General features: G+C 36.6%; 1 protein-coding gene across 4 annotated transcripts in view; it reads left to right on the top strand.

Moving 5' to 3' along the window:
* The window catches only part of LOC150106320 (protein hu-li tai shao-like), a 469,862-nt gene that overhangs the window by 186,805 nt on the left and 255,151 nt on the right, over positions 1-27,906 (top strand). For all 4 annotated transcript variants that reach the window (XM_090393077.1, XM_090393078.1, XM_090393076.1 and 1 more), the window contains exon 8: positions 22,133-22,263. In XM_090393077.1, the coding sequence (XP_090249203.1) occupies positions 22,133-22,263 (131 nt within the window). The remainder of the gene's footprint in view (positions 1-22,132; positions 22,264-27,906) is intronic.

The raw sequence follows: 27,906 nt of genomic DNA, 5'->3' as shown, positions 1-27,906 counted from the left end.
GGGATAACTACTTCAGACAGTATGTAACAGAGGGCACGTGAGGATTGAGGGTCTTGGATTTGGTCATCTCATCAGAGAATGTAATTATAAACGAGGTGTCAAATCATCCACCAATTGGTGCAAGTGACCATGAGGTGATTACCTGGGTGGTTGCCAGCAGTGTGAGGGTGATTATTATGGCTATATAGACTGGAATGATGAGATTATAAATGAGGTGTCAAATCACCAACCAATTGGTGACAGTGACTATAAAATGATTACCTGGGTGGTTGCCAGCAGTGTGAGGACCTCTGTGAGAAAAGGGTATATGTGGAACTATAAGCAGGGGGGGGGGAATTATGAAGGGCTCAGGAGACTGCTTGCAGGTGTAGCATGGAATGAGGAGTTAGCTGGAAAAGAGATCAATGCAGCTTGGAGGATTTTCAAAAACTATCTTATAGATGCAATGTCTAAATGTATTCCAAGGGTGAGAAAGTTAAATAAGATAGGTGTGAAATGGATGAATAAAGAGATTAAGCATGCGATACAGAGAAAAATGTATTATGGAGGCAGCATAAGAGAAGTGGAAATAACCAGTTCCATGAGGACTACAAAGACCAGGCAAGGCAGGCAAGACCATACATATCAGGCTTAATTATTATTTATTTTATTTTATTCCTCCACAAAGTCTCCAATGTTTGGTTCTTGTTTTGAAATTTTTTCACTTTTTCTCCAGTAATATTCATATAACTGACTCCACAGTGTTCACCTCTGAAAGCAACTGAACTAATTCTTTTTAGAACTTGTGTACTTCTTCTTCTTTTTTTTTTTTTATTTATTTTTTATATGTCATGTCCATTTTAGTTCAGCCTACAACTAAATGGTGATTAATTTCTTATTTAATATCACCTGTTATACTCTTGTATTATGAATTGATGTGAAAATGCGATATTTTCACAAACGGTCAATGAGAAATTCCTATTTCTTTTGTTTTCTTCATGTGAATTTATGCACATCTGTTGGAATTATTATTGTTATTACTATTATTATTTTGGTAACCTCCATGGAGTCAACAGACTCATTGTGGGAGGCCCTCTTTTCTAAAGGATTATTAATGACTAATCTGTCATAAATAGGAATCCAGAAACTATTTAATTTTCTTGCTCTCTTTTTCAAAATTTCCCAACACATTTTTGTATGTTGAGGATTAATTTCCTACTCTATTGTCATAGAATTAAATGAGAATATTCTATTGTCATAGAATATTCTCATAGAACTAAAACTTTCTATGAAAATATAAGCATGTCTAATTGTCCAGTTTCCTATTTTGATGTCTGCCACATCACTCTGCCTGACTTCCATTAAAGCAGTTTATCTTTGCATTTAGCATTTGCAAAGACTATTGTCAACTTTGAAAAGCAGGAATCTGTATCACAATTTCAAGAGCAAGTTTTTAAAATCCAAATTTAAAAACGTTCTTGAAGTTACAAATTTTCACTATTCTTAGTTAAAACATTTTATTCCATTTTCCTTAAATGTCTAGCATAACTGTGTGAAGAGTTGACTCCTTTCTTCAAACAGTGCTTTACACCTTGCTCTTCTATACTTGCAGAAATGAGAAACTTCTATTTCAAAGTGGCATTTTCTTGTCTAACTTGTTTTAAGTTGTTAATTAATTGCTATAATTAGCAGTACACATTAATTAGTTAAATATCTCCAATTAACTTGCAACATTCAGGTAATCATTTCTTTCAATTTTATAAAGGTTTCAAGGTTTCTTCCTTGCACAAAACAAAACTCACTAAAATCCAAGAGCTCTTTTATTTCATGTGATCTGCCAGTATTCACGTGCTAGAAGCGAGTGCCTCCATGATGTTATGAGGATTCCATGATATTTGTTCTTCACTTTGAAAGATCTAGGTTTGAATCCCATCTGGAACATGTGGAACCATAATGATTTTTCACCTGAAAGCAGGTTAACTGAGTTCTTATTGATGTGGCAGTGTTTTGCATTCTCCAAGACAGGCACATTGTTCAGTGACTATACACAATTAATAAATGCTGGTCTCAAAGCATTAACTGCTGTGATATGACACCAGTGACTAATTTCAAGCACAACTAGGTAACTCTCCCATTCATATGCTTGAAAACTTTAGTGGTCTTTGGTAATTATCAGAAGCAAAAGAAGTGTCAAAAACACAACACAGAGAAATGCTGTAACTCAAACAATTAATCTTTCCAAAATCCTCTATCTCATATAACTAATTTGTATAAATAATTAATAGTTTTGAATAAGGAGAATATTTCTTTCATCGGAAGTATGAAATGATGACTATAAATATCAGTTTACTGCTTCATGCAAATTACTGTACTACAACTAAACTTGAAGGTAATTTGTATATTTTTAACTGTACTTATCAAAAAAAAAAAAATTAAAATTGAATTATTTTATGAATTATCTCTTTTTAGAATTTATGTTATTCTCTTTAGTTTAAAACAAAACTCACAATATTTGATACATTAAAAACACATAGTCTGCTTATATTTACTGAAAGTTAAGTGAAAAAAAAACAAGCTAAAATATAAGATGATAAAAGAAGCTTGTGAAAAAAAAATGAACTTGTCATAAATGGGACTAGGGACATATATTCAGAGTGTGCTAGGTGTACATCCACAGAAAGCAATATCGTCAATATTATATTTTGCATTTATTCCCGTTAAAGACTTCCCAAATTGTTTTCTTGCTTTGCGGGATTCTTAAAATTAAATATAATACAGTAATGCTTCAATGAAGAGGACACTTTTCAACATGTATACATTGCATCACATTTGTGTGAACAGTGTGGGTGTGTGGTCACAAATATAGACATCTTTGAGCTCTTTGAACAGACTTACAGATGTGCAGCTTGTGAAATTCATATCATTCCAATGGTTTTAAACCACCCAGAAGGTGAGGCAGGGTGTACAGTAAGACAATAGCATCCAGAAAAGTGACTATGACTTGTTATTGTGTAAACCAATCTAATTGAACGTTGTCAATTGTCATGAGTTTCTGAGTTTCATCTGTTTGGCGTGTGAGGTGTGAAAATATTTAATTAAAATATTAAAATGAATATAAATAGTTTTTAATATATAATTTTCTATAAATAATTTATTACTTTTTTGTCCATATTTACAATGGGAAACGGTGTTCACGGTCTATTGAATGTCCCGTTTTCTGCTAGAGCGTTTGTGGATTGTATGATTAGTATTATTATTACTCTTATTATTATCATCATCCCAAGACCCCATGGAGTCAAAGACTCATCTAGGAGGTCTTTTTGTCATACACACAGCTCATCATGCCCTGCCTTAAACACACTCAAATTCTCTGCAGACACCACACTCTCAGGCAAGGCATTCCAATCATTCACAACTCTGTATGCAAAAACACCTGCTTCTCACCTCCCCTGCTCACGCCCTTCTTATACAGTTCCAGGGATGACCTCTGGTTCTTCCCTAATCTCTTACCATTTTCTGTAAAACCTCTCCAACATTGATCCTATAACAACCCCTTACCAACTGGTAGGTCTCTATTATATCACCCCTCCTCCTCCTGCTATCCACTAGACTCTGCAAATTGCATCTTCTCAACTTTTCTCATGCTCTACATTCCAGATATCAGAAACTACCTCAGCCACTCGCCTCTGGACCCTTTCCAACATCTCATCCTTTTGAAAACCAGGTGACCAAATCTGGGCACAGTAGGCCATGTGTGGCCTAATGAAAGCCTTATACAGTTGAAGAAGAATCTCCTTCTATAAGTCAGTGTCCTCTGCATCATTCCCAGAATTCCTTGTGTTTGTCCTCACAATTTTGCCAGCGTGTCCCTAAATTTCAGATCTTTATCCACTATCACCCCCAGATGTCTTATTTCCTCCACCTCCGACAATATATCCTCACCAAGCATAAATTCTGCATACCATCTTTGTTTTTCAAATTTTAAAACCTTATATTTTGCATCATTGAACTCACATCCCCATTTCTGTGCCAATCACTCAATTTATTCAAGTCTTCTTGTAAGGCCACAACATCTTCTCTACTCTTCATGGTTCGTCCCAACTTTGCATCATTTGCAAACATCTGAATATCTCCATCCAAATCTTCACCAATATCATTAATATACAAGTTAAACTATCATTAATATACAAGCTATGGCCCTAAAACAGACCCCTGAGGCACACCACTAGTGACCTTCCCTTTCCTGGATATTGCTCGCCATACACAACTTACTGATACCTTCAGATAGCCAGTCTCTGATCCAATGCACTAATCTAACATCCAGACCCATCCGCTGTAGTTTGACTATCAACTTATCATGTGGTAATCTATCAACAGTATACTACTGTGTTTCCCTCTCCTCTGTTCAAGGAACCTGTCACCTTATTATAATAAGTAAATAATTACATGACCTCCCTTTAGCAAATCCATGCTGTCCATCAAAGATAATGCCGTTGTTGTCAATCCAATTCTGGATTCTAGTTCTCACACTAGCTTCTCAACAACTTAACCACAACACTTGACACACAGATAGGCCTATAATTTGATGCCAGAGTTCTATCACCTCCCTTATGTGAAGCTGCACAATCTCGTCCTCCTCCTATTCCTTTGGAACTCAACCCAGTGCAAGACTCATTAAAAAAAATATGTCAAGGCAGATGTCAACTCTGGCACATTCCTTCAGAATACATGATGACATATAATCAAGTCTGGCAGCCTCATTAACATCAAGTTTTCTCAATTCCCCATACACCTCTTGCTCACTTACACTTCAGTCTCTCCATCCCATCATCAACTGCTCTCAATCCTCCATGATGTCACATTCACAATAATGAAAGACCTTTATGAACTGCTCATTAAGTATCTCCACTATATCTTCTCTGCAGGAGTTGTCTTTATACCATTTTCTCCAATCAATGTCATCTTTCCATAATCATTCTTTTTTTTTTTTTTTTTTTTTTTTTTTTTTTTTTTTTTTTTTTTAATTTGCTGGCTACATATCAAAAGAACTCCCTAGGATTCTTTTTGGTTTCATTAGCTAACTGCTGCTCATACTTTATTCTTTATACCCTTTACAAACCAAATCGCCCTCCTTGCCTGGTCTTTGCAATCCTCATGGAATTGATTATTACCACTTCTCTTATGCTGCCTCCATAATTCCTTTTTTTTCTCTGTATCACATGCTTAATCTCTTCATTCATCCATATCACACCTACCTTATTTAACCTTCTGACCCTTTGGAATACATTTAGACACTCCTTCTACTAGATAGTTCTTGAATATTGTCCAAACTGCATCTCTTTTCCAGCTAACTCCTCATTCCATGCTACACCCATAAGCGGTCTCCTGGGCTCTTCATAATCACCAGCCTTGTAGTTCCTCATATATCCTTTCCTCACAGAGGTCCTCACACTGCTGGCAACCACCCAGGTAATCATGGTCACTCTTACCAACTGGAGGGTGATTTGACATCTCATTTATAATTACATCTTCTGATGAGATGATCAAATCCAAACCCTCAATCCTCATGTGCCCTCTGTTACATGCTGTCTGAGGTAGTTGTCCCTCAGACTGTATATCTGAGGGACAACTGCCTCATCATCCGAGTCTATATTGCCATAATTAAAATCACCCATAATAATCACCCTTTTCTTATTTACTTGGCTAATTTGATTATACATTTCATAGTCACTACTATCCACATTAACAGGTCTATTACATCATCCAACTAAGTATTTCATCTATTCATCTCTATCCTACACCATACTGCCTCCAAACCACTGGCACTATTTCCCTCTTGCATCTCTACTTTGTATGGATTTAATTCTTTCTTTATCATCAACAGCACTCCTGCTCCTTTTTTACCCTTTCTATCCTCACAAAACATATCATATTCTTTCATCTCAATTCGTGTCAGGATGTCGTCCTCATCCAACCATGTCTCACTTATTCCAACAATTTTTGGGTGAACAGACTCAATTAATGCAACCATTTCATTTGCCTTGTTTCTTACATTTCTAGCATTTGCATACAAACACAGGCAGGCAGCTTATTCCTGGATCTATAGCTAGTTCCACTGACACCACTTATTTGATGTGACTTCTCCATGCTTAATTCGAGCCATTTCTTTTTCTCCTTATTCATCTTCAAACCTTCTTCAGATCCAATTGTTTTCCCTTGATCCCAGGTCATTGTTGTGTCCCAATTTGTGATTATTATTCCAATTAGGAAAATTCTGCTTATCTATGTTCGACTTTTATCTATGTACGAGATATCACCCAAAAATACAAATATTTCAGTTATTTCTCCCCTTAGTGTCCCTAATATTTATATTATACTGTGCCTTTTGGGACATTTAGTTTGAGATATTAAATACAAAAACAAGGAGCAATTACTAAAATATGTCTGAATGTGAAACAATATTGCAGTCGTGACACTTTATCTCGTTTTTTAACACATTAATTTCCCGCATGATTAGATTCGTACGTTTTTCAAGTGGTGCATTGGGCAGCAATTTCAGACAACTGTTTTACCAATGAACAAAGGTTTATTAAACTCATTAGCATGGTACAATTCAGTTTCTAATATAATTCAGTTCAATACTAAGAAAATATTTACAAAATAACATTAGCTTATCACAAGTAATTTGGCTATGATCCTATATGAGTAATGCGATCATGCCGCCATGACAAATTCGACTCATACAATCATATGTATAATCCCTTATCTAATTAACACTTTAGCTAACCCTAAATTAGTCTGAATACGCTATATGCTGTAGCACATGGACATATGTAATCAATTCACTCTATTTAAATATCCAAAACTATGTAGATTAAACTATCCTTTCACTGTACTAACACATAACTTTGACATTTAAAACTTTCCTATAAGTTACAATACACATGCATAAATTTCAGGACACATAATTACTTATATAATATTAATATTAACAAGCATACTTTCATTATAATCAGTCATGCACTAAAGTCCTAGTATAAGTTTCCTTAGTCTCTTCAACGGTTCAGTAATAGAATAATGATAACAATTACAGACGATTTTCAGTTATCATGAGATTTTTACAGTACCTTTTTCTCTTGAGTTTTCTATATTGGCCTCTACCTTTATCCGATTATTCTATTCTGGTATGATCTCTCTAATAATCTGTTACTCCTAAGTTCTTTTGGCACTAAACTGTGCTCACACGATCTTAACTTTTCGTACTTGAACTACGGACACTTTTAGAATCATCTATACAATGGCTGTGAAACTCGCCATGTGGACAACGACTTCTTTACAGATTTCCTTTTTTTTGTAGTTGTCACTGGATGATGAAACACTTAGACAATACCTTCTTTTCTCTGGCTAAATGGCATTCCTCGTTTCTTACCATAGGAAACACGGAATCGAAATCCCGCTCACTTTTGTTTCCTTGTTGTGACGGCAGAGATTAACTCCAATCCTGCCACTCAGGAAAACCACGCGAAACCTATACGAAGGAACTCGTGAAAAAACTATCCAGGAAAAAAAAAAAACCTTCTGTGGGGGGTTTCTAACCCTTTTATACCTTGACTCCTAACGGCACCTTCTTTAATTTCTTTTCTCCACCCCTTACTTGATTCGACTTCACCGACCAATTAGAGTGGCGTTTTTCTGCCAAACATCCTTTGGTCGGCAAGCCCGTGACGATGTCTCAAATCCGGGAATTGACCCTGAGCGATAGTCTATTGTTTTTTATTTTTGCTAGCCTCAAAATTAATCCCCCTTCCAAATTTTTAAGAATTTACTTAATATTTTAATCTCTAGCCTCTCACATACAATTTCTTATGACTAATCCTTACTTAGCTAATTTAATCTTTTATATCACAACTGTAATATATTCCTTTTTTTTTTATTAGTTAGTTCAACAAACACCCTTCTTTTTTTTTTCATATATATTACTTGGATGCAAGGATATTTTTCTTTCTTTTAAATAATTCATCTATTAGCTTTTATACAGGGGTTTTATTTTATTTTCTCTTCATGTTACACCATGATAACTGGGAATTCTACATTCTTAAGGTATCAGGGTGTAACATCATCCCCTTCCCTTTTTGTCTACACATGCATTCATATCCTCTTGGAGCATCATGCTGTGTTCCTCCGTCCACCCTGAGCCTCCCCATTTCCATGTCTGTCTTGCACACCTGTTCTCTCATTCTCTATACTCATGCCACTCACTTCTTCATTCACAACCACCTCTTCAATCTCTCCTGTCTTACTCTCCCGTTCTTCCACATCGCTTGCCACTTGATGATTAGATTCATTCTTCACTCACTTCTCTACCTTCCAGCAGCAGTCTCTCCAAGCGACTTATACCAAAACCACTCAGATACAGTTCACTTTGTCCTTCAAACTCATTCCACACATTAACAACCTGCACTCCTTTCTCCTCACACATTTCTGCTAACATATCATTCATAATCCTTGCTCTCTGTCTCATCTTACCACTCTCATACCTGGGCAACACACTTACTACCTTTTCTATCACATTATTCTCTTTTATCCATCTCAACAACCTCCTGATATCCAATCGAACGTGTTCTTTGTTTGCAGTTGTCATTTGTACTTATTACAACTACCAGCTCTTTTGCTCGCTTTCTTCTCATATGTAATGCCTCAGTCACTCTACTCATTCTACCTCCAGTGAAACATACTTTATGCATCCTCTCATCCAGCACATCTTTAATAATTGAATCTTCATACAATACCACTCGCGAGTCTTTCGCTACCTCTTTTATACCAACATTTTTTGTTTTCATTATTTTCACTCTTCCATACATATCTCAAATTCTCTTAATTTCATTCCCCATCCATTTTATCTCTTGCTTCATCTTATCCAATTCAACTTTCGAATCTTGTGTCACATTTTTGCTGTTATTCATTCTTTTGAATTTCCAAATTTTGAACCTTGCGCGCCACACTTTCGCTGTCATTCATTCTTTCAAACCTTCCGCCATACACGCTTGTTTGCAGTTAATGCTGCTCACTATCTTATTTTCAACTGCACTTTGTTTTCCAACTTTCACCACATTCACATCACTTTTGTCTTTCTTACCATCGCTCGTTCTCTTTTTCAAAACATTTTTACACTTTTTCTCTTCTCTTTTACACCGTCCATTTCTATCTGACAGGCACTCATCCTCTTCATGGTACTATCGCTACTAACACTTTCAGTCATCAACATATTACCACTCATCAAGTCCTCATTCAGCTCACACTTCACACACACACCCTCGTTCCATCTTCCTTAAATATTCACATTTTGTCTATATAGAAACTAATACATATAGCACACCTCAAATTTCACGAAACAACTGAAATCGAAATTGAATTCCTGTATGGACAAAGCAGCTGCCATCTTGCCTTCATCAGTTAGGATAAATAAACAAAAAAAAAAAAAAAAAAGAATTCATAAATAAACCTATACAAAAAATCCCAGATGCTAATATCACTGCAAGTGCACAACTTTTATAGTAATTCTTATTCATGAACACACACTTATATACTATTAATTATAAATCAAAAAACTTATCTCAAACGGGAGCCCTCTTCACACACTGCTACTTCTCGCAACACTAGTGACACACTCTGTCTGATTGTAGTCGAAGGAGATAAGCCTAATCCTCCTCTTCCAATGGTGTAAATCTTTGAATAATTCAATATACCAACCCAATATAGCATTTTCCTTTATTATTGTTTTCTAATATATCTTAAAAGAAACACATTGTCCCCCAATCTATGCAGATTTGGTTACAATTAAACTTTACTAAAGTATTCAAATGATCACTAAAGTATTCAAAGTTATCCTAAAATTAATTGTATTGGACCAATTAAGATGAGCACTGATGCACTATACACTTTTTAAATTTTAATGTATCGATAAAAATGCAATCATACAGTCAAGTTGATATGAATTTTATAGTACGAGTTGCATAAGCCACACGACAGCACAACCGCACGAAATGGGCACGGGATGCTGCTGAATGTAACATGAATGGCTGGCCCATAAGTCATGGAACATGCCGTAGAAAGGGCCTATCTTTGTGAAGCAACTGCAAAAGTTTTTTAACATCATTATATATTTTTTTATTAGTTATGAAAAACCACATCACATAAATGTCTTCCCTTTTCGGCTTCACAAGGATGGGCCCTTTTAACAGAATGTTCCACTACATATGGGCTATGCTGTAGTATTCAAATATTCCACTAAAGGATGAATGACAAGAAATCTAGGAATGAGACTCAGCAGTACTCTTGTGAGTGCCATTTGTCCTCGGTTGGAAAGACTGTTTAAATGTCAATGAAGATGTGAGAAAATTTTTTGACGTTTCAACCAAAGGCAAGTTAACTAGTCTCAGAGAGAGAGGAACACAATTTCTCTTCTAGAAACTTGTTTTTCATTCCTGAAATACACATACATTCACACTCACACACAAATATAATATACTGGCCTTCTATCTTTAGGTGCATTGGCAAAAATTCTAACTAAACCAAGCATTAATTATTAGTTGCTTGGGGCATAATTCTGACTAAACCAACTTCTTGCCAAATCATCACCCACAATCTGTGGATAGTGATCATGGACAAAAGTTAAAATTTAAGATTACAGTACAAACGATGTCATTATAAATATGACAATTTCTCAGCAAACTACATATTCCAAAGCAAATTTTTTTAAGGTTAATTAATGGAATTTTTATATTACATAGGGGAAACAAAATCTTTAACAACTTCTTAACAAGCATATTGCTTCATGAGACATTTTATATCCTAATATCTGATTTTAAATTTAGAATACAAGTATTGAAAAAGAATTTTTTAAAAAATTGCTTTTTGTGTCTGTGTAGGAAGTGTTTTGTGAGTGAATGACAGAGGAAATACAAGTTTTATCGAATGCAGGAGAGTATGTGATGAAAGGTGTAAGAATGTTTTAGAAAATGTCATAGTAGGAATGAGCAATAGCAAAAGAAATGAGTGTGAAAGAAGTGATGGGAAGTTTGTGAATGATGAGGTTGCATTCGCAAGGAAATAGTGCCCCAGCATGTGGCATTCCACATGACAAAATGCGAGTTGGAAGTTTTTTTTTTCTCAATTGGTTTAGTTTAATCTTTTATCCAAGTGTAATCAAACAAATTTTATGCCTGAAGTATCTTCAGGACTGAGACAACTTGTGGTAAAGGTGGACAAAGCTTTCATCACTTCTTGTCTTAGTATCTCCCATAATGCAAAGCACATCTCCTTGCGGACATGTATAATGCTATGCATTAAGGGAAGGGCCACTACCCAGACTGGTTTCGACCTTTATTGAGGTATCGTCTGTGGGAACCAGACCCAGAGGTGATACCGAGGTGGAAGCAATGGAGAAGTCATATTTACCTATACGAGTTGCCAAAAGGTGTTTCACCTTATTATTAAATTACTCTGGATTTAGAGAAAGATGTTGAAAGTTTTTTTTTTTCTTTTTCACTGTTAGACTATAATAAATTTAGTTTAATCCTTTATCCAAGTGTAACCAAACAAAGGTCTGGCTCCCACTGACGAGACCTCAATAAAGGTTGAAACCGGTCTGGGTAGTAGCCCTTCCCTTAATGCATAGCATTATACATGTCTGCAGGGAGATGTGCTTTGCATTATGGGAGATACTAAGACAAGGAGTGATGAGAGCTTGGTCCTCCTTTATCACGAGTTGCCTCAGTCCTGAAGATACTTCAGGTGCAAACTTTGTTTGCTCACACTTGGATAAAGGATTAAACTGAATTTATTATAGCTAACCAAGTGGGAAAAACTTCCAACATCTTTCTCTAAATCCAGAGTAATTTAATAATAAGATGAAACATCTTTTGGCACTTGTAGGTAAATATGACTTCTCCATTGCTTCCACCTTGGTATCACCACCTCTGGGTCTGGCTCCCACTGACTCGACCTCAATAAAGGTCGAAACGAAACCGGTCTGGGTAGTGGCCCTTCCCTTAATGCATAGCATTATATATATCTGAAAGGAGATGTCCTTCGCATTATGGGAGATACTAAGACAAGTGACGAGAACTTGGTCCACCTTTACCACCAGTTGCCTCAATCCTGAAGATACTTCAGGTGCAAACTTTTTCTTACACTTGGATAAAGGATTAAACTAAATTTATTATTGACAAAATGTGAGCTTGAGTGAGTGAAGTGTGTACAACAGAGAGCAAATGAAAAGAGAAGTAGGGGAGTATGAATGAGCGATTCATACTCCCCTACTTACCTTACCTACATACTCCCCGAAAAAGTGATAAGGAAAAGTATTTCTTGGTGCTTCTGTGATAAGTTGCCATAGATGAGAACATGATGAAATCATGTTTTTCGATTGCAGAGAACAAAGATGTTAATGAAGCTGTTGGAATGTATATTGGAAAAATTGCTGGAAGTGAAAAAGAGGAGAGTGTTACAGATTGTGAGTCTGCTGCTGCAATATAATATGACTTATTTGAAAAGAAGTACCATATAGGAGGAATAGAGTGCAGTTTAAAGATTATTGGAATCAATTTGAGACAACGGGACTTAAATGTGACTGATGGACTGCATTTGGATTAGGGTAACTAGAGCATTTTGGTGGACTTGCAGGTGATCATGTGTTCAGATACCCTGGGGGGGGGGAACAAATAATGTAAGAATAGCAGTGTTGGATGGAATTTCTTAGGTCTGATATTTGAAAGGGACATACATTACAGTATGCAAGGATAGCTGTAGGCCTAAGTAAATATTACAGTTAATTTACATGAATCCCAGAAGCATCAGGAATAAGAGTGAGGAGTTGTTGGCATTGGTCATTTTGATAGGATTATTGCATGCCATTATATTCAGACTTGACTTATGAAAGATAATATATGGATTGAATGTAAGGGGGTATTGTATTTTCAGAAAGGATAGAGGGAAAAGGATGGAATCAGGGCAGGGATTTTGCTGAGGATGAAATTTACTGAAATTGCATCCAACAAAAATATGAAGTATGAGGAATTCAGGGCTGAGAGATATGGTTCTATTGAGGTTGTTACTATGATAACAAAGTTAAATGAGTTGAATGAAATTGTTTCTTTTGGAAGGAATTAGTTTGGTGAAATCCACTTAATACGTAAATTAAACTGCCACTGTTGTTTAATTTATATATCAGTGATATTGTTCGTGGTGTGATAGTATGTATTCAGTTGTTTGCTGATGATGCTAAATTAGGAAGAGCAATGTCAAGAAGTTTTAATTAGTTCTTGTTGTAAGGAGGATTTGAATAGGTTGGTGCTTCAGGCTGCAGAATTGTTTTTGAGGAATTTGGCTTTAGTAGATGGAGGAAGCAAGGGATCTATGGATCTTGGTGGATAGGGACTGAAGTTAGAGGAGACATTGTGAAGGTTATAATGTTTACCCAAAAAATTGCTGCTATCATGCAAAGAATGCCAGCATGTAGGTAAGAAGGTGATATTTCCACTGTATAAGGCATTAATTAGGCTTCATTTGTATTTCTATGCACAGATCTGGCCATATTGGTGATCTGGAAACATCAGAGAGAGAAAGAGAGAGAGAGTGCAGAGGCAAATAACTCAGGACTCTGAAATATTGAGTATGAGGATAGTTGAGGGAATATGGTCTTCATAGCTTGGTGGATTGGAGTAAGTGGGGGGAGTGATTGATATATAACTTGGTGAGTGTAGCCTATCAGATACTGGAGAATCGTTGCATAGGATAACAGATGATGCAAGAATGAGAGATTATCCCTGGAAACTGTGAAAAGGTCATGTGGGTAAGGAAGTAAAAAGGAGATGTTTTGCATTGCTGGTAGTGAATGGGTGAAATGCCTATTTGGCTAGTAGTGGGATCATTAGAAAGAGAGTGATATGTGTAATAGTAGTCATGTAGCATTAATGTTAGTTTTAATATTCTTTCTTCTGGCCTTGAACTACTAATCCTTTCCCTTTATCAGATCTTAGTAATAACAAAATTAGTATTTCTCTTTAGAGAGAGAGAGAGAGACCTTCATTTCTGGGTAAAATGAATTTGGAGAAAGAGACTTGGACTTAAAGATTTTTTTGCAGCTAGTTATATCAGAGACGACATCATGATTTTTCCATTCTTTCTACGGATCCTACTGCTAGGCACATTAAAAATTAAACATGCTCATTGTTATTTATATAGCTTTGGCTTATGTTTCCATTTATTATGTAATGAAAGAAAGATGGAAGACTAATAATTTCTTGTTGTTCCACTATATTGTAGATCAAATAGGAACTACAGTGCTACTTATGTTTTACCATATGTAGGTAATGGCTTACTTTTTCATGTATGTGATTTTTACTAATTTCTGGAGTATATATTATACTCATGTATCTGGTTTATTTAAAAAAAATTTTTTTTGCTAATTGTGAAGATATATCATGTGCCTTCATACTGAGTTGAATATTTTATCAATAATCATGCTATAATGCTAAATATGACAGAACATCAGTTCCTCCAAGAATATAACAAAGGCAAGTTGTAACTACTGTTGACGTAACTACTTTGGGAAAACTGCACTGTGTTATGGATAAGTGATTCTGGTATCATCTTACAGAATACTGTGGAAATGGGTTAATTTGCCAACATCTTACATATTACTCTGTACTTGGTTTTATTTGTTAGTTTTACATGTTATTTATTAACATACAAGGTGCAGTTCACTTTTTTCAGACTCACTCACTAGAGGGACCACACATTTTGCATGATGTGATGAATACCTTTGGTTAATAATGGATGAAGAGAGCGGATCATTATTAATTGATAGTTTATGGAAGTTTTTTCACTTGGCTATGCTAACAATTATAAATTTGGTTTAATTCTTTATCCAAGTGTAAGCAAACAAAGTTTGCACCCGAAGTATTTTCAGGACTGGGGCAACTTGTGACAAAGGTGGTATAAGTTCTCATCACTTGCCTTAGTATCCCATAATGCAAAGCACATCTCCTTGCGGACATGTATAATGCTATGCATTAGGGGAAGGGTCACTACCCAGACCGGTTTCGACCTTTATCGAGGTCTCATCAGTGGGAACCAGACCCAGGGTTGGTGATACTAAGGTGGAAGTAATTTCAGGAATAAAAAGGAAAACCAGTTGCCAAAAGGTGTCACACCTTATTATTAAATCCAGAGATTCTCTAATCCAGAGAATTTTTTATTAAATTATTTGTTAATTTTTTATTAAAAAGTGTAACAAATACTTTTATTAAATACACTTTTTATTAAAAAGTGTAGCAACAACCGGTGTTCCAAAATCTACAATCATACATTTGTTAGGCCAGCAAGACAAATTGCAAGAAGAATGGGCATCGCACGATGGATAACAGGGAAAATCCTAAAATCGGAAGTGAGAAGGCAAGGATCCAGATGTTGAGGAGGCTCTCAATCAATGGCTCTCTATTGTAACTGGATGAGGCATGTGTTAATGGTCAAATGTTAAAAACCAAAGAAGAGTTACCCAGAAAGCTGGGCTATGTGAGCTTTATAGTCACAGAGGGTTGGTTATCGAGATGGAAAAGAAGGCACATGATGAGAAGGACGGTACTGATATTGCAAGCACCAAACAGTCGAAATCAACTGGACTACCTGAATTGCTGCAGAAGTTTAGTCTTGATGAAATCTATGATGCTGATGAAACAGGTCTGTTTTACCGTGCCAAACCAGACAGTTCCCTGAATTATGAACTTGCAGCTCTGTTAGGTTCAAAAAAAGCAGTGGATTATATTATCGTGTTGTGCTGCTATAACATGTCGGGAAGTGACAACAGAAGCTTTTGGTTATTGGAAAAAGCACCAAGCCTCAATGCTTTAAAGGGCTTAGAATATGAGTTTGCCAGTTCTTTATTATGCCAACAAGAATGCATGGATAACTTGTTATTTTTCAGAAATGGCTAATGAGTTGGGATGTAGAATTGCAACGAAATTTAAGAAAAATTCTTTTGTTTGAAATTGTTTGAAAAAACATTCAACTTGAATTTCTTCCTGTTAACACATTCCTGGTAATCATAAAAAATGTGAAGACATTGTATCTTGAAAGGTTGGTACACTACATCCTTGAAACAGTTGAAAAAATCTACTGACATCATCTTCAATGGCCAAAGAAATCAGCTCAGAGGTTGCTATTTTACAGACAGTACAATTAGTTGTACATTGTTGATAATGTTGTTTCCTGAATAAACTAAGAAATGTTTTAACACAAATTATTCAGGACACAACTTTAATTAAACATAGGCAGAGAATGTGGCATATTGGCAATAGATTAGAAAGATAAATTTATGTATATAAATCAAAATTAAGAGCGAGAAATTGTACAAAATTGTTTAAAAATGTTTGTAAGACCTAACCTGTAATGCATGTGGGTCAGATATAAGAATTAAATAAAGCTGTTAATTCTATTTAAGAACCCCATTTTTATGTATTATAAAGTAGCAAAGCCTGTGAGCCAGAGTTAAAGGGTCACCTTTAACCGTCCTGCGTTACGCATGCCAAGGGGGGGGAAGGTACATGAATTTAAGACCCCCATTAGCCCCAACCCTACCTTGCTGCCTTATACTAACTATCCCACTCTGATTTGTTGTCCTTATTTGCTTGGGCATATTATATTCATTCTTACATTCAACTGCCTCCCTAAGGACTGTATATCCCAAAGGATTTGAGAGGAAGCGTTCACTTGTTTGCTGATGATGCAAAGTTGGGTAGAGCAATTATGAGTGCACGAGATGTCAAAATTTTACAAGATGATTTGGATAGTTTGGAGGACTGGGCTAGGAAAAATGGATGTCAGTTTAATGTGCCAAAGTGTAAGGTTATGCACTTTGGGGTGAAAAGAATAGCAGCAGCATATCGCATTGGTGGAACTGTACTCCAGGAGATTGATGAGGCCAGGGATTTGGGAGTGTTGGTGTATAGGGAATTGACGTTTAGGGGGCACATTGCAAAAGTGACTAAAACAGCTCACCAAATTACTTGGCTTCTGAAAAATACTTTAACATGCAGAGACAAATAGGTTGTTGTTCTTCTGTATCGAGCCTTGATACAGAGGATATGGGCACCAGGGTTTCTTCGTGATGGGGAGGAAGTGGAGAGGATCCAGAGACGAGTGACCAAGATGATAGCAGGTCTGTGGAATGAACCTTATGAGAATAGGTTGAAGATTTGTGGGTTGCAGAAATTGATCGATAGGCGAAGGAGGGGGTGATATGATTGAGACATTCAAATTACTGAAGGGTTTCTATAAGATTGATCCAGAAGATATTTTTGAAAATATGACTGGTGGTGGGAGGACTAGGGGCCATGAATGGAAGCTGGGCAAGAGCGTGGTTGACAAGGGTGTTAGAGCTAGGTTTTTTACTTGGAGAGTGGTGAATGAGTGGAATACGCTTCCAGAGTCTGTTGTGGGTGCTACGACTGTGAATGAGTTCAAGGCAAGGTATGATCGATACTGTGTGAATGTTGAATAGTTGTTCTTGACATGATGTTAGGGCCTCTCTCGATGAGTCTGTCGACTCCTTGGAGTTGCCCGGAACACCACCACCACCAATAATAATAATAATAAAGGTAGTTTTAGGAAAGAGAAACTAAAGCGCCTTCCAAGAAGAACACAACATGTGCACGTGTGATGTTATAGAGGGAGCTGGACGCCATGACGTAAACCCACGTGACCGCGTTGGCGGGTATTGCGATAGCCGAGAAACACCGAGAAGAGAACGGAAACAAAAAGGGCAAGCAAACCCCACTCGAGACTTTTTTTTGGGTTCCTGTTTCCTGACCTCTCTCGGACGTAGGGTCCAGTCCGCTCCGACAGAGAAGTTCCTGGCTGGCCGTGGAAGGCATTGGTTCATCTGTCGCAGCATTTGAGAATGGCCTAGCTACCTCCTAAGACTAGGATAGCTGTGCGATGTCATGCGATGGAGGAACCAAGCAGATGCCGTCCATTCTGGCTATGCTCCCGAGCCATATCCCCTTTCCCACCGAGGTTCTAACCATATAGTTGATCGAAGGTGATCAGACGAAAAGCAAAGTGAAGAAGCCTTGATGACCAGACAAGGCAAGAAGAAAGGCATAGCATCGATACAGAGACGGTAAAGTAGACTTTTGTATTGTGATTTCCAGTTAAGAAAGAGTGTGTTTCCCTAAGAAAGTTTGTAAAGTGGACTAATTTTATGGAACTTCAAGAACTATCTACAACTTGGCCCTGGCCCATTTGTTTGAGAATTATCTGCCTAACAAGGCCATGTTTATTCTGCAGGAATTAATAGTAAATGTGTAGAATGATATAACCAATCACCACGTCAATGTACAAGGTGTATTAGATGTTAATAAGATAATGTTAAGATGTTTATAATGGTGGTCTATGCAAGTTTATTTATATGCTTTGTATATTAGTATTGAACCAAGGATCCTATTTGAGAATAATTCAGATTAATTAGTAATAATGCTTACTTGTATGATTTCTCTATTTTATTAAACATGTTTCTTAGTACCTGCCTGACCTGTTGTTAATGTATGAATTCAAACAGCCGCTCATAAAAACATTGACGAACTTAGCGGGAAGAACCTACGTGTATGATTAAACAAAGCGAGCCACGACTGCATGCAAGAAATTAGTACTGAACATAAAATTTATTATAGTTTAATTATTGTGTATCATTCTGAGAGAGCCATCCTGGGTAAGAGTTCCATCTATCCTCGGTATTGGCTGGCGCAGTTATAATATAAATTTTGTCAATGCATATCGGGTGGACTCTTTTAGAATGATGTGTAAATGGTCACCTCCCACACAAGGACAAAGTCCTAAACACTAAGTAACCTACACTTGGTTAAACTATAGAGAGGCCAATAGGACTGCTTATTAAAATGGGGGAGATTTAAAGAAAGAATGGAATAAGTGTAGTGTGTCTTAAAATTAGAAGATTATATACGGGAATAAGAGATAAGTTTAACAAGGATGTAATAAGAATAAAATAAACAGCACATAAGAACCAACATAAGCTAAGTAGCGAATTAACATAAGAAATAAGTAGCAAAACAATTTAAAACCATGATGAGCAAAGTTTTAAGAAATCCGACTAGGAAATGCCAACATGTCAGAAACTACGAAGTGTTTTTGTGTGTTGTCAGTGTTACAATGAAAATGAAGACTGTGAGGATGCAATTGTTGAACAAATTGCAACAAACACCTAAAGATCCCAGAAGGCAAGGAAAGTAATGAGTATGATACACCTGAACATAAGCGAGTGACTAACGCTATTATTATAATAATAATAGTAAAATTATAATGTTACTTGATGCAAGAAGGCAGTATTTTATCTGATTTAGCTCAGGTATCTGATTTAGATACCTGAGCTGATTATGTTCAGTTGCAGTCTAGAAAGTGATCATGTCAGGATACACTCGATAAATTTCTCCAAAATAACTACTGTTAGGAAAAATGTGCTTCTTTGATAATACCTACGTATAATTAACCTCTTAAGGGATTTACTGACATATATGTATACATTTAGTTTTTTTAAATAAAAACATGGTTAACAAAGGTATACTGAAAGTTTATTGTTAAACATTTTCAACTTTTTCCATAAAATTTCACATAATTAGTGCAGCCACTTAATTGGAACGACGTGTTCTAGTCTCAATCTGTCCCAGTTACTGGAATCCACTGTACTTCACAAGAATTTACACTTTTTGTTTACAACAAGGTCTAATATACTCACACCCGTAGTTCCTTCATTACATGCTGCTGCAAGTAATTATCTCTCAGTTGGTGCATAAATTCCACCTGCCATTTGATCTTTCTTCCTTCCAATTTATATCTCCATAGTTGAAGTCCCCCATCATTATCACTTGACCTTCACTCATTGTACCAATTTACCAATACATGCCAACCTGGTTGGCCGAGTGGTTAGCGTATTCACTGTCTAGCCAGAAGGCTGCAGGTTTGAATCCCACCGTGAGCATGGATGTTTATGATTGTCTGTGAAAATACTAGTGGTGGTTGTGGAAGGTAGATGGCATTGGTGTAGATGATGTTATTTGGGGTTTGTTGTAGTTTGTAGATTGAGTAGGAGGCAGAGAGTTGTAGAGTAGGTGCCCTCCCTCAATGAGTCTTTGGACTCCCTGGTGGTATCACGTAATAATAATAATAATGTCTTCCAGATCATCCATGGAACCCCTGGTCTATAGCATCAGCCTACTGCATATTTTGTATTACTGGCCTTGTTCTCACATCAGACTTCTTCAAAAGAATAACCACCCTCCCACTTATCTCCTGTTCTTTTTGGCTGCAATTCATCCACCATCATCAGCATTACCCCTACCCCCATCCTATCTTCCCTGAAAATTGGGACAATCCTTCGCATTAGTTTTAACTGTAGCCAAGTCTCACTGATGCCTATAACATTTTTCGAGATTGCACTAACCCAAAGGCATAGCTAGGGAGGGGGGGGGGGGCGGTCTGCCCCAGTCAGCACTTTGAACCTTTTTGAACTTTTGCAGTTAATTCTAAAATACAATCTCGAGAACTCATTTCCAAATATTGTAATACTACTGCGAAATTTCCTCACAATTGCTGTAAGTGTTGCTAGTTGTGAGAGGAGTTTTTCTAAATAAAATAGATTAAGAATTACCTACATTATTATGAAATAGACTTCGCCAATGTCATCGACGATTTTGCTAACAGAAAAGCAAGAAAAATAACATTTTAGAATGTTGAAATTAAAGTTTTACTTCAAAAATAAACATAGTGTTTTAATTTATTTCCCTATACGTAATTTTGACTTTTTGTAGTATTTTGGGTATGTATTGAGAGAGGCGGCAAACTCAGGGACCGCCCTGTGCGGCAAAAGCTCTAGCTACACCACTGCACTAACCTGTGCCCAAAACTCCTCCTTGTTGTTCCTGATACTTCTGCTATTAGTGTGTAGAAACTGAAGCATCCCTTTAGGATCCCAATCACCCTTATTTCCTAATTAACTATCCTATTCAATATATTTGTTTGAGAAACTAGATTCTCCACTTGGTCATTTTCACACACACTCTCTCTCTCTCTCTCTCTCTCTTTCCTCATGGGTGCCTTTACACAGACTCACTGCTTCCACCCTAATTGCATAAGTTTTCCTGAATTTGTGCTTCAGCATGCTTGGTGAACAAAGCTCTCTAGGCACCAATACCATTTAATGCAGTTCATTAGCATTATGCAAATCCTTTTTTTCCATCAAACACAGACCACAGGTAAACAAATCCTGCATCATTCCTTCTGCACAACCTATGTATTGATTCAAATTGATTCAATCTACCATAGCATGGCAAGATACTTATAATCTTCACATTCTTCCTCTTCAGTTTTGCTTCTTCTAACAGCTCCTTTACATCCGCCCTCATAGAATACTTCATGCCTCCCAGATCATTTGTGCCAACCAAGTTCTTTTGCCTTACCTTTTTGCATCCAGATGGCATGACTAATATTGTGAATTTTTACATCAGGGAAACATGATTTTGTTCCACTTTCATTAAGTACTCCCCTGATCATGTCTCCATACATAATTTTCTCCTGAACTTGTTTTTCTCATTTGTTTGCTCAGTCTTTATTATTACTTTGGACCACCTGCTTCTTTCTCTTCTCAGCCCCGCTAATATTTTGCCACTTCTGCAACTTTTCAATTTTGCGCTTTGTCCCATGAAGGGTAACATTCAAGTATAAAAGAAGTAATGATGGATAAAGGTTCTTTGAACATTGATGGCAGTACTGCATGATATCTTTAGTCATACATCCATCACTGTTTTCAAATATAGGATTGACAGATCCACTGTATTAATATTAGTGGGAGAGAGAAGAACTATTTTGAATGGTGACTGTAATTAGTACAACTGTTTATAAATAAATTCTCAAAACTTTGGGATTGCAATGTTCATTGCACAGTTGAATAGATAAATGATATCTTTATTATTTTTTATTATTGTTTGTTTATTTGCATAATAAAATATCTGTATAAGTTTATGTAAGTTTTGTATTATTGAAACTAATAGGTTTTAAGATTCAGTATTTATTTACTTTTCAGGGCTACAGGACAGGTTTTGAGTATAGATTTCCGTTGGTGAGATTAGATATTCCTCGACAAAAAAGTGAAGTAGAAGTTCCTCCTTCAGCAATTTCGTTTACACAGTATATTGATGATGACAAATGGCTAAGGTGATGCAAACTGTTTGATTTTTTAATTTATTTTTATTTTTTAAAATTAAATATTAGTAGGAAATAGCAGATATCTTTCTGCTTCAGCTGTGTTAAGTAATTACACTGTAATTTTATTTGTAACAAAACGGTTTATAAATAGGATTTTCATTAGAATTGGTTGATACATGAAATGCATTATGGATGTTTTTAAGGAAAGTTTAGTACTTTATGCAAATATATATTTTTAAGAGATCTACATCTCCATAGATTAAAGACTAATTTTAAGAGGCCCACACTAAACCATAAGGCCTGCTTAAACTCATTTATTGACAGCGCACTCATGACTGCCCCTAGCAATCCATTCCACTTACTCATTAACTATCATGCAAAGAATCTTGTCCTCACAAGTTCCAGGAGAGGACAGGGGTGCATAGATGCATCACTTGATTATAGAAGTAAAAAATAAGACGTGACTGCAGTAATACAAATGTACCAGTTTTTCTCATCATCCATGCAACAGGTGAAAAGCCAATATGGAAAATGTCACCTTTTGTTATTCAAAAAGGTTTAGAACTGGTAAGATCTCCCAGAATGGTGAAAAAAAAAACAATCCAATCTGGTGGATATCCTTGTGGAAATATCATGTCAACAACACTTAGAAATATTGCTCAGTGCAGCATCGATGGGTGGAATACCAATTACAGCAATATCCCATAAATCAGTAAACTATTTTAGAGGAGTGATATCTGAATGGGGTCTTCTTGATGTTTCAGATGGAGAAATGTGTTTGGAGCTTAAAGATCAAGGAATGACTGGTATGAGGTGCCTCGTGATACTTATAGTCACGTCATTCCAACCAGGAACATCATCCTTACTTTTGTTACACCTAAACCTCCAACTTCTGTAAAAGTAGGATATCTTAATTGTCCTGTTAGGCTATACATCCCTAATCCATTGAGATGCTTTAAATGTCAGGGCATGCCCAAACTGTCTGTTGTGGCTCTACTACCCGTGCCTGCTATTGTAGTAAAGAATGTGATGATAAATCTTGCTCTTCAAAGAAAGCTAAATGTGTCAACTTCCAGGGAGATCGTCCAGCCTACTTCTGTGCATTTTAGAGGTAGAAGGATGAAAAAGAAATACAAAAGATAAAAAAAAATGGAACATAATGTCACATCAAGATCCAAAGAAGAAGCTAGTCACCACCACCACTATCCTGAAATTTTCTGAAAAGGTGACAGTTAAGAAAATATCAATAGCAACTCAACCGTGTATGTTTATTCAAGCACCTGATAATTTCTCCATACCTCAACTTTATGATCATCGAGCGCAGCAGTCGTACTAAGTATCACTCCTTTGTATCAAAAAATTCCAAAAATGATCCCATTTGATAAGATCCCACTTGTCAAGAAAATTATAGCAAGGATTTCACCTAAAGATAAACCACTAAATACTCCATAGAAAAAACGAATCCTTCTGTATCCATCAAAAGTAAATTAAACTCATCAAATGATTCTGACATATTAAATATTTTTCCAAAAGAAGAGAAGGACATTGCCTATCTATCCTTCTCTAAATCAATAGATAAATATAAGCCTGACAAAGGTAAGTCCTCAACATTTTGGAAATCAGTCAAGCCTACATGGCCAAAACAATAGGAAAATTTCTACAGTAGAACTGCCGTGGATTTCATCATAATACTGATGATAACAAGGCTCTGATGCAGAATCCCAAACCTTTCTGTTTCTGTCTGCATGAAACATATATAAACCCAGTAAGGATGCAACCTTAAGGGATGGGCAACTGTTGTTTGTAAGGACAGAACTGGAGATGGCTCAGCTCACAGTGAAATATCTTTCTAGTGGGCAATCATACTCCTTTCCAACATGTCCAGTTTAATACTGATCTGGAAGCAGAGCAATTTATATATATGTTCGATTTATTTGCCACCAGGTTGTGGTGGCAAATAAATCAAATCACAGTCATGGCACCCACAACAGACTTTGGTAGCTTATTCCACTCATTCGCCACTCTCCAAGTAAAAAACCTAGTTCTAACACCCTTGCTAACTACACTTTTTGCCCAGTTTCCATGGATGGCCCCTATTCCCCCCCCCCCCACCACCACCACCAGTCCTGTTCTGAAAAATATCCTCTGAATTAATCTTATAGAAACCCTTTAGTAATTTGAATGTCTCAATCATATCACCCCTTTTCCACCTATCAACCAATTTCTGCAACCCACAAATCTTTAACCTGTTCTCATAAGGTTCATTCCATAGACCTGCTATCATCTTGGTCACTCGCCTCTGGATTCTCTCCACCTCCTCCTTACCAAGAAGAAACCCTGGCACCCAGATCTGAGCACAGTAGTCAAGATGGGGATCTTATCAAGGCTGGATATAGAGGAACAATAACTTGCTTGTCTCTGCTCATCAAAGTATTCTTCAGTAACCAAGTGATTTGATGAGCTGATTTCGCCACTTTTGCAGTGTGCCCCCTAAACTTCAACTCCCTATCCACCAACACTCCCAAATCCCTGGCCTTGTCAATCTCCTGGAGTACAGTTCCACTGATGTGTTATACTGCTACTAATTTTTTCACCCCAAAATGTATAACCTTACACTTTGCCACATTAAATTGACATCCATTCTCCTTAGCCCAGTCCTCCACTCTATCCAAATCATCCTGCAAAATTTTGACATCATGTGCATTCACTATTGCTCTACCCAACTTTGCATCATCAGCAAACAAATCAACAGTTCCTTTCAGATCCTTTCCTATATTGTTAATGAACAAAGTAAATAGTAGTGGTCCAAGAACAGAACCCTGCGGCACACAGTAGTCACAGGCCGTCTTTTGGACTCTACTCCTGAATAAACTACTCTGATATCTCTATCAACCACCCTCCTATCCATCTCACCAACCCTATATCCATCCCCATATGCTGCAGTTTACTGATTAGAATTCAATGTGGTATCCTGTCAAAGGCCTTAGGAAGGTCTAGCAGTATCACTGTAAACCCATAACCCTTATCCAGTTCTGTGTAAGAACTGGATATGGGTAATGGGTTTATCATTACCTATATCCAGCCGTCACTGTGTTATAAAATGTGAGCAAGTTACTGAGGCATGATCTACCCTTCACAAAACCATGCTGTCCCCCATACAGTATCCCATTTTCATCTATCCATTCCTGTATTTTTCTCTTGATTACATTTTCCAAAACCTTGACAATGACTCCTGATATGCTGATCGGTCGGTAATTTGTAACAGCAGTCTTGGAACCTACTTTATGTAGTGGAACTATGTTCCCCTCTTTCCACTCCCTCGGGACTAACCCAGATCTGAGACTCAAATTAAACAAAATTTTCAAGGGCACTGACAATTCTTTAGCCGCTTCACGTAAGACCTGTGCCAGTATACCATCCAATCCCACAGATTGGATAATTCACATTAAGGTTCTGTAATAGACTATTCACTCCACTTCATTCATCACAATTCCCATATAAACTAATGGTTCCTTCATTCTTTCAGTGTCACCACCTGGATGATATACTCTTGCAAAGTGCTCGCTCAGTAATTCCACTGCATCAACTGATTCAGTTACCTCCCAGCCTTCGGCATTCCTTAAAATCATTCTGCCGTATACAATTTTTCTTTCACTTGCAATTGTTTGGGATTCTCTTTAGCTCGCCTGGCTAATTTCCTTTCATAATCCACTTTTGCTTTTCTTACCACACTCATTACCCATCTGGCCTGTGCATATGTCAAATAGGCAACTCTTATCCATTCACCTAAGGACAAACTTACTTATTCTTTATCACATCCAAAAGTTTATAGTGCCCTGTTCTTGTGACTGGGCTTACTATGGATAGACAGGAAGAACTGTTTACATCTGCCTTGGTGAGCATAAAAAATACATCCGGCACTATCGTTATGGCAAGTGTGGTCTAGATGACCATGCCTTGTATACCACTTCATATAGGATCGGAAGAAAACAAAAGTGCTATATAGTCTTTTGTTTTCTGAAAGGTGCTGAAGAAAGCAGAAGACAGGTGCTTTCTTCAGCACCTGCCAATAGTTTATAAAAAGTGGATACAACAACAAACAAACAAAAAAAACCAGTTCACAAGATTCTCTACAATAATACCATTAAAAGCAAAATAGATTACAAGACTGCCATAGCCAGACCATACATTAGGGAAATATCAGAAAAATTACATAGTACACTAAATACATAAGACATTAAGGCAACCTTTAAACCTCCTGCAAAATTAAAAAGTATACTCAGCTCATCCAAAGATCCACTTCCTTGTCTTGTTCATCTAGGGATTTACAAAATCCAGTGCACTTACAACTTAGCCTACGTAAGGGAAACAAGGCACAATTCCACTAAGAAAAGATGAATACAAACATTACATTTAATTCTTTCACTATGGTAAAACAGGCCTGTCAAACCATGCACTCCAAACATGTCATAGAATTAACTGAAACGCACCAAGTCTCTACACTGCACCAAAACCTGGTTTGAAGGAAACCTCAAGGAAGCTTGTGAGATGCTGATTCATCATCCCAATCTCAACAAGCATGATGGGTTAGTAATTCCTAGAATCTGGAAGACCCATCTGCAGCCTACATAGCATCCAGAACATGATGGCAGAACCATGATACAAGAAAACTTGAAGATAACAGGATTGTAGAGATGTATTTGATGCAGTTCGAATTTGTTGTTATTATTATTATTACTATTTATGTATTTATTTTTCATCAAAGGTCAGGCTAATGTAAATGATTAACAAAGCAATTAGATTTAGCTTGCTTTTATGTAGTGTCATGTAGCTTGTGTCTTGTTCATATGTATGTTTTCCTGATGATGACCTTGATGTAGAGGTCTGAACATCAAGTGTTATTTTCTTAACTGTAAGTAAATTAATTGCTCAGTGTGTGTGTGTGTGTGTGTGTGTGTCTATAAATTCATCACAATGAATGCTAATCACCCTGTAACATTGAAAGAAAGAAATATGGAATTCTCTGTCAGGATAGGATTTATGTGTAACTATAGATCTGGAAATTATGACAGATCTATGGGCAGCTTGGATATAGTGCCATGGCTTAAGAAGCCACAAGGAAAGAATGTTAGTAGTACATTTGAGGTAGTCATGGATTGTTTGAGATAAGCAGTATCAGACTTGCATTCTCAGCAGTGGCGACCGATGAAAATTTAAAGTGGTGGTGCTGCATATACAAAATAAGAAAAATAATTAATTTTTTCCTAATCAGTAACCAATTTATTAATAAGTAAATTCACATATTCGAGAATATGTAAATTTACATATTCGAGAATATGTAAATTTACATAATTCAAGAATTTTGAGACTCGCTGATATTCGTTTGCACTTGTCACTGCACGTAACAAATGAATCCGACACTGCTCAACGAGCAGTGTCGCTACAGATAAATTGTGTGTTTGTGCACGTTATTTCCATGAGATATGAAACTTTTATTATTGCTGTGTTCGTGGTGAAGGTGAAATAGTTTTTGGCAAAAATATTTCACCCTTATTCTTGTACATAGTTGTATTAAACAGATGGTCTTATATAAGAATAAGTTTTATGTTTATGTTTTAACATGTTATGTATCCTTTAACATGTTGCATTGCT

The sequence above is a fragment of the Typopeltis vanoorti genome, chromosome 5 (assembly GCF_054136105.1).
Source record: "Typopeltis vanoorti isolate ZY-2024b chromosome 5, IOZ_Tvanoo_1.0, whole genome shotgun sequence".
In the NCBI taxonomy this organism is placed as follows: domain Eukaryota; kingdom Metazoa; phylum Arthropoda; class Arachnida; order Uropygi; family Thelyphonidae; genus Typopeltis; species Typopeltis vanoorti.
The sequence above is the reverse complement of the archived record's forward strand: the minus strand, read 5'-3'. Positions and strand labels throughout refer to the sequence as shown.